The 7,857-nt window shown below is 63.8% G+C and overlaps 1 protein-coding gene across 1 annotated transcript in view; it reads left to right on the forward strand.

Moving 5' to 3' along the window:
* RPTOR (regulatory associated protein of MTOR, complex 1) overlaps positions 1-7,857 on the forward strand; it is a gene marked incomplete at its 5' end in the record, with an annotated part of 106,061 nt that overhangs the window by 45,259 nt on the left and 52,945 nt on the right. The window contains one exon of the mRNA XM_015559764.1: positions 282-341. Within this exon, the coding sequence (XP_015415250.1) occupies positions 282-341 (60 nt within the window). The remainder of the gene's footprint in view (positions 1-281; positions 342-7,857) is intronic.

The following is a 7,857-nucleotide window of genomic DNA, read 5'->3' on the forward strand; positions in this document are numbered from 1 at the left end:
GCCTGCAGAGGCACTGCGTCCCCCCCGCACACCAGGAGCCACCCCCTCTCAGCAGATGCGATGACTTACCCAGCACTTCCTCCCCACAAGGCTTGCTCTGGGCACCAGGCCGAGAACCGATGGGAGAGGGGCAGGGAGGGCAGCAAGCTTGGGCACCGACTGTCTGGAAGACATGAGATGCCGGGCTCGGCCCAGGGCTGTGGCTCTCCCCGTGAGGACATTCGGGCAGCGGCATCTTCCCGTCGAGCGTCCGCCGCGCGTGACCGATGCTCTCCCCGCAGGTTCTGCATGCAGAAGTGCGTCAGCCTGGTGCCCGGAGTCACGCTGGACCTGATCGAGAAGTGAGTGAGGCGGCAGTGCCGGGCTGGGCGGGTCTCCCTTCCCTCTCAGGCCCTCCCTGCGCGTGCGTCCTGCTCTCCATTGGAGGCTGTGTGTGGATGGCACCTCAGCGCCAGCCTAGGACACGCTCAGCTGGGGCCACTTTAAAGAAAGAGAATAAAAAACCAAATCCTTTTGATCGTCTAAAAATCCTCCAACGCTGAGAGAGGTACACTACACGTGCAACCCGTCTGCTCCCTGTGGCACCAGTTCAGAGCCGGGGTTGGCCGGCCCCCCACTCCCTGCATCCCCCCGCCCCACGTTCTGTCTCCGGCAGATGCCAGGGGTGGGCAGGAGGTGAGCTCTGGCACGTTTGAGTTGCGTGACCTCTGCCCGTCCCTCTGGTCAGTGGGCTGGCTCGTCCGCTTCTGGTTGGGAACCGGTTCGGGTCTGACTCGCATCTTGTGACCCTGCACTTGACCTGGTTTCTGTGTGTGTGTCCGCCTCGCCGTGGCACCCCGAGTCAGGCAGGTGGTGGCTCAGCCTGCTGCTCTGGCCCACTGCTTCTAGGATCAGCACGGAGAGCTCGTTTCTACGTCTTTAAATGCAAAATCGTGTGGTGACACAGCCACAGCTGAGTTCAACTTTTAATATATTTTGTATTGATCTCAGAGAGGAAGCAGGAGGGAGAGGGAAAAACATCCATGATGAGAGAGAATCATGGGTCAGCTGCCGCCTACACGCCCTCTCCTGGGGATCGAGCCTGCAATCCGGGCCTGTGCCTTTGACCAGAATTGAACCAGAACCCTTCCGTCCACAGGCCGACGCTCAATCCATTGAGCCGCACCGGCCAGGGCCGAGGCTGAGTTTATTGAATGAGGTGGATGAGCAAGTCGGCCTCTGGGTCCCTCCCCTGGTCAGCGCCTTGCCCGTGAGCCAGGGACTAGATGAGAACGCACGCCTGAGCCCTGCGCAGGGACCCAGTGCTCCGTCACGGCGCGCTCCTCCCGCAGAGGCGTGCTGCGTGGCCCCGTGTGACGTGGAAGCCCGGCAGCCACGCGGCTGAGTGGGAAACGAGACCAGCCGCGCAGCAGGACGCGAGCAGCCTTCGGAGCAGGCGCTGCGGGCCCTCGGGGAGGCGGAGGCTGTGTCCCTGGTCGGCAGGGGAGGAGCTGTGTTAAGTGGCTGATTTTTTCCCACCTTTTTAAGTTTTTTACAATAATGAGGGCACGTAGAATGCATGTGCAAGTAAACTTAAAAGGAAGAACCAACAAAATATGAGTAGAGACCTGTAAGCAGTGCACGCATGTAGAATTCTGTACATTCAAGTGCATGCAGAGGCCGTGTGACAGCGTGTGACTCGCCCCGCATCTGTGCGCCAAGGCTCTGTGTACACGCAGACGGGCCGTGGGGATGGGAACAACCAGTCGGCCCGGGGCTGGGGCCGGTGTGGGGATGGCGACCCTTCTGCTCGCATTGCCGGGGTCGGCGCAGAGCCGGCGAGCTGACGGCGCCGTTCCGGGTGCTGGGCCGCCTGGTTAGGGTCCGGCAGGGGCAGCTCCGCAGGCTGTGCCTGACCCGGCGTAAAGCCGCATCCGGGGCAGCCTGTCCATCCTGCAGCGACCCCGTCGGGAGACAGGAGCGGGGCCTGCGGGCCGTAGGCAGTCGGGGCGGGCGGCTCCCCTGGTGTGCAGAGCCGCACGCCCGTCGCCTGCCTCCTCCTCAGGAGTGTCTGTGTGACGCGGCTCCAGCGCGGTGCGTGCAGCTCTCCGAGTCGCGGGCGGCGCGGGGCTGGTGACAGACGGCCTACACGGCTGCCACACACACAGGTGCTGAGCACACAGCGTGTCCTTGGGAAACGGCACGTGGAGGAGTTTTAGAAAATGAGCGACACCAGGTCTGCCTGGTCAGGCGTCTGGCCGGCTGTTTCTTGAGATTTCAGGGTCCGGGGAGCCGCCCGTTTCCCAGACGACGCTGGGCGCTGTCCTGGCGTCTCCATCTCCCTCCATTTCTAAGTCACGACGCACCGATCCCTGCCCTGCATGTTCCTTACACACGTGATTCCTCAACGACACGCGTCCGGGAGGGTCCCAGCAGCGACACCTGGTGGTGGCGAGGGTGCTTCTCACACACGCAGCCTCTCCTGTGCTCATTTCTGTGGTTTGACCTTGGCCTCCCGATGACCTGGAGCGCGCAGAGCCGTGCGGCCCCTCCTCTGGTTACTGGCCAGGAGGCTGGCGGTCAGCACCTCGGCCCCCTGCTGGCGTGTCCCCGGCAGGGGGGTCCTCCGGCTCAGGACCTGCCTTGACCCCGCCCGCGGTCAGACAGCCAACCCGTCCTCCACGGTCCCGGTTTAAAACGTGAGCAGCGACTCCATCCCCGGAACATGCGCCACAAAAGGGAAGAATCGGTGAATTGAGCTTCATCAGAAGGCACCACGCTCACCATCTGCGGGCACCGCTGAGTGCGAGCGGACCAGCCCCAAGTGGGGGACGACGTGTCATCACAGCTGACGTCGGGCCTGGATCCCGAGGATGTGAAGCTAACGCCCCAATGAGCAGAAACACCCTGTCAGCGCGTGGGCAAGAGGCCTGGGGGACTGTCCCCGAGGGGGCTGGGCGCCAGCACGCAGGTGAGAAGATGCCCGCATCCTGCAGCGGGAGGCAGGGGAAAGCGAGCAAAGACCGCAGCGAGGTGCCGCGCCCCCGTCGGAGCCCCAGCGTGCAGAGCGGGAGCGCCTCGGGGCCGCCACTGGCACTGCCCGTGGGACGGGGCACGGCCCCTGGAGAGCGGCCAGGGGCTCGGGGCCCAGTGGTCCACTCCTGGGCTCTCCCAGCAGCCTGGCGGGTTAGCCTGGACGCCCGTGGGTGGGCTGTGTTTATTTTTTACGCCGGGACCAATGCTAGACTCTAGGACTCTGGAAATCCCACGTGACACGGCTGCGGGCTCCAGCTGCTCCCGGTAAGTGTCGGTCCTCGTTCGGCAGCTGGCGGAGCTTCTCCTTGGAAAGAAGCTGCTGCCCGTTTCTGTCTGGAAGCCTGTTACTGTGACGTCCGGGACACCTCACTATCTCACCCCTTCACTCGCATCTGGAGATTTCTTCTCGAAGCATGCAGCTTCGTCCCGGCTTCGACCCCGGGCTGGTTTGGGCTGAGCCACTGCGTCAGGGCCACCAGGGGCTCCATCAGGCGCGTGACTGACTCGTGGGACGGCAGCCAGCAGCGCAGTTCCGGCCGCCCCGCCCGTCCCTCGGAGGGCCAGGGAGCGTCTCTGTGTTAAAGTTTGTAAGCAGCTGGTGTTTGGAGGAGCCACGGGCCATTTCAAAATATATAAAATGTTACCAGTTTGAGAGACGTAAATAAAGGGACTGCACGGTGTTGACAAAGCTGTCGGAGTGGCTGCGGGTGAGCGCGGGCGCGCTCCTCGAGCACCGATTCCGACGATCTCCGCGAACCGCGCAGACCGTGGCAGCAGGGCCCACGCGTGGAAGTTAGGGGACGTCTCTCAGCTCTGAAACGAGGTGATGAAACCCTGAAGCAGCGCTGGAGACATGGTGCTCGGACCGCTCTGGGGTCCATACGCGGAGCGGGCAGGAGCATTCCTCGAGGCCGTCTGTTGTGTAACAGCGCATCTTCAATAGCTCAGGGGCGTCTTCACAGCCCGGGGCCCCGATCTCCAGGCCAGAGGGCGGGGCCAGGGCCTGGAGGGCTCACTGGAGCTGGTGCCGGGCGTGGAGAGCAGTCACCGTGGTTCTCGTGGCGGAGACTCAGAGAGGAGTCCCGGGAGCACGGACGGGCGCCTGCTGTGGGTGCCCGTCTGCCTGGAGCTCTGCGAGTCCTGGCCGGGCCTCTGAAGGGAGGCTCCGCACTAAATCGGGAGCCCGGGCAGGTCCCCTGGCGGCGGCTGGAGCAGGGCTCGGCCCAGGCCTGTGCGCGGGGCCCAGCCTGGATCTGATTTGCTAACATTTTGTTGAGGATTTCAGTATCTATGTTCATCAGGGATATTGGCCTTTAATTCTCTTTCTTTGAAGTGTCTTTATCTGGTTTTGGGATTAGGGTAATGCTGGCTTCATAGAAAGAGCTTGGAAGTATTCCTTCCTCTTGAATTTTTGCTCCTGCGCCACCGTCTCCCTCAGCCACCTCCATCTGTCAGCTCCGCGCCCGGCTGTCCCCGGACCAGGGAGCTGGGCAAGGGCTGGACCTGAGGGGCGCACAGTCCCGTTGTGTCGGACACTCACCCCATGGCCGGCCGCCTGGCTTGTCCTGATGAGCCCCTGTGAGGGGCTCGGCTCAGAGCGGACCTGTGGACTAGGGAGGTGCCGAGGCAGGGAGAGCCTCGGTTCAGGGGCCTGGCGCCTGCACACACGGGCTCATCCCCTCACAGGGGCCGGCACCCCGCCCTTGTCATCAGAACAAAGGCCACAGAAGCTGTTTCCACAGCTGCAACATGGGGTGCGGTTCCGCCACCCAGTGGATCTGTCTGGATCCACCAATGCCGTCCCCTGCCGGGCCCCCAGGACCGCGCTCCGAGGCACGCTCTGACCCCAGGAAACGCACAGGAAATCCACGGGCGATGCTCCCGACCCCGGGCTCGGGCTGACTTCCGAGGGCCTGGAATCTGCCTGTTTAGCAGAGTCTGTCCTTGTGTCAGACGCGTTCAACAAGCAGGTGGGACCTGCCCTTTCTCCTCTGAGCCTGGTCCCCCGGGAGGCCCCTGCGCAGCCTCTGGCTCCGTCCCGCCGGGGTGTCGGGCTTGGGGACGGGGCAGCTCCTTATTCTGCAGGAACGTCAATACGAGGCGGGTTAGCTCCTGCTCACCAGTGAGCCATGGAGATCACACCCCTCTTCCTTCCGAATTTCACACCCTTCTACCTGTGTCCACAAGCCGATGAGCAGCTCGTTCTGCGGGAGCTGCTGCAGGCAGAGCGCGGCCCAGGCCGCACCCGCACGAACGTGGGGTTGAGGGACTCACCGGCGTGTAACCAGCAGGCGGTGCGCGGCCTGCGTGGCTGTGAACATCGGCCGGCTTCTCGAGTGGGTCGTGCGAGTCTGCTGCTCGCCTCGGGCTGTGCCCGCCCCACGGCCTTGTGTTCTGGAGAGGCTGCTCGGGGCTTCGTTCGCGCTGAGCCTTTCCGACTGCGGGCCTGCCTGCGCGGCCTCCGCAGGACCGAACACGCCGTTTCCCAGGAACACGGCTGCTCCCGGGCTGTGTGTCCGAATGTGTGTTGGCGTGTGGTGGTGTGTCACCAGGTGAAATGCCTTTCTTGCTAGGACTTGTGTCCACAGGAGCCTGGGCACGCGCCCCCCGTGTGCATCCGTCCGTGTCCGCGGTGCCCTGAGCACCTGGGTCGTCCTCTCCTGCGTGTGGTCCCCGCCCCTCATGTGACAGCAGGGCCGAGGGGGAGACAGCCCGGCGAGAAGGCAGCCGTTGGCACGCTGGGCAGAGCGCCCTCGGCAGACCCTCACCTTGCTGGCACCTGACCATGGCCTCTGGTCTCCAGACTCTGAGAAGTAGATCCGGTTGGTTGAGCCGCCCAGTGTGGGCATTGCATCATGGCCGCCCGAGCTGACCAGGCCACGGTGCCTGGAGGTTTTCCATCGGCCACTGCACCCGGGACCAGTGCTGTCCCCTCCTCCGCCCTCCCCGTCGGGTCCTCCGAGGCCCTGCACTGCCTGTCCACGCCCCGTCTTCTCTCCCCTCCTGCTGGCCCTTCTGCATCCCGAGCCCTCCCCTGCCTCTCCGGGCTCTCAGGGGTGCTGCCCAGCCCTCTGCTGGTTTCGTCACACGCGGCATTCATAGGTTCTTGAAATCCTGGTTTGCAGACTTTCGCAGTCCCCAGCTCTCTGCCAGCGTCCCAGCCTCTCGTTTATTCCGTGGACATCTCCAGTGCAATTACTGTCGCAGCTGATCTCTCGCTGTCCGCGTCCTCGTCCCCTCCTCCTGTCGGCTGTGTCTGGTGTCAGTGCCGGGAAGGCCCGTGGGGCTGGCAGTGAATGCTGCGAACTGGACATGGACATCGTACCGGCTCTCGGGGTGGTTGGAGGCGTGAGGTCTGAGTTGTTTCCAGCTCATGCCCAGTCCTGGCTCAGAGCCCATCTCCGAGGCAGCCCCTCCCCTCCCCTCCCCTCCCGCCAGGAGCCTCTCAGCCCTGCGGCAGGACCACAGGTTCAAGGCTGGGCTTCCCTCGGGCCTGGCCAGCCCTGCCCTGACATCAGAAAGGTTCCCCAGCCAGTCTGGCTGCCACCGCCAGGAGGGAGCCCAGGACACGCGGGCGCAGCTTCCTCAGGCCCAGCAGCCCTGCGGGCGGCACAGCGCTGGCTGCGCAGAGCGTCTGAGCCTGTGATGGGAGTCGGAGCGCTTCCTGCTCCAGCAGACGCGGCTGCACTTCCCACCGGGCTCCCTGGCGCCCTCCTCCTGGCCTTCGCCCGCAGGCCCAGGCGCCGTGCCCCCGCCCCCGCCCCCCGGACAGTGGGAGGAGAGGCCCCGCCTGCTCACAGCAGTGCCCACACCGCGCGCACGCACGTCACGCTCGGAGACGCGGGTCCGCGCTGAATGGGCTCCGACTGTCCTCCCCTGAAGCCCGAGGCGGGCAGCGGGGCCGGTGGGACGGGCTCGGAGAACACGTGGAGCCAGTTCTGCACGGCTTTGAGCAGGAGGCCCGAGAAGCGGTGCGGCTGGGTTGGTTCCGGAGAATATCAGCCAATGAAGAAACGTTTCCAGAAAATGTGCTGGCGGCGATGGTCCCAGCCTCCCCTCGGGGCTGTCTCCCGGGCTGACCGCGGCCGTGTCCCACGCTGGACACGTGCAGGGCTTGTGTCGGCGTCGCACCCGACAGAGCGTAGGCCCAGCACACAGACCCCCCAGGGCTCCTTCGAGATGCTCACTCCCAGCTGGGAGTGTTTTCAGCATGGATATGTCGCTCAGTACAGAGAGGCCATAGAATCGGGGTCACCGTGTCCTCGCCAGGCAAGCGTCACAGGTGGTGCTGGGCGCAGCCCTTCTCTCAGTGTATTTGTGAGGTTTTGTTTTGTTTTGTTTGTGTTTTGGTTTTTTTTGTAGCTTTTAAAAAAAATATCTTTATTGATTTCAGAGAGGAAGGGAGAGGGAGAGATAGAAACGTCCATGATGAGAGAATCGTTGATCGGCTGCCTCCTGCACACCCCACAGTGGGGATGGAGCCCACAACCTGGGCCTGGGCCCTGACTGGGAATCGAACCGTGACCTCCTGGTCATAGGTGGACGCTTAGCCCTGAGCAGGCCAGCCGGGCTGTGAAGGCTTTAACATAACAAGGACGCAGCGCCCCCTGCAGTGTTACGTTGACTCATCTAAAATGACCTGGCTGTGCACACAGCGACCCCTGGAGGGGTGGTCGGTGCCAGTGTGTCCGGTCGCCCTCAGATGATGGCACTTGGACGATTGTCTACCTTCTTATCACTGGAGCCACTTTAGGGAGTTTGTATCGTTTGCTTGGAAAGCGGCAGGCAGAGGTGCCGGAGTGGCCAGGCCCGCCCAGCGGGACGCGACCGGCTTCCGTCTCT

Source organism: Myotis davidii, unplaced genomic scaffold (genome assembly GCF_000327345.1).
Source record: "Myotis davidii unplaced genomic scaffold, ASM32734v1 scaffold211, whole genome shotgun sequence".
In the NCBI taxonomy this organism is placed as follows: Eukaryota; Metazoa; Chordata; class Mammalia; order Chiroptera; family Vespertilionidae; genus Myotis; species Myotis davidii.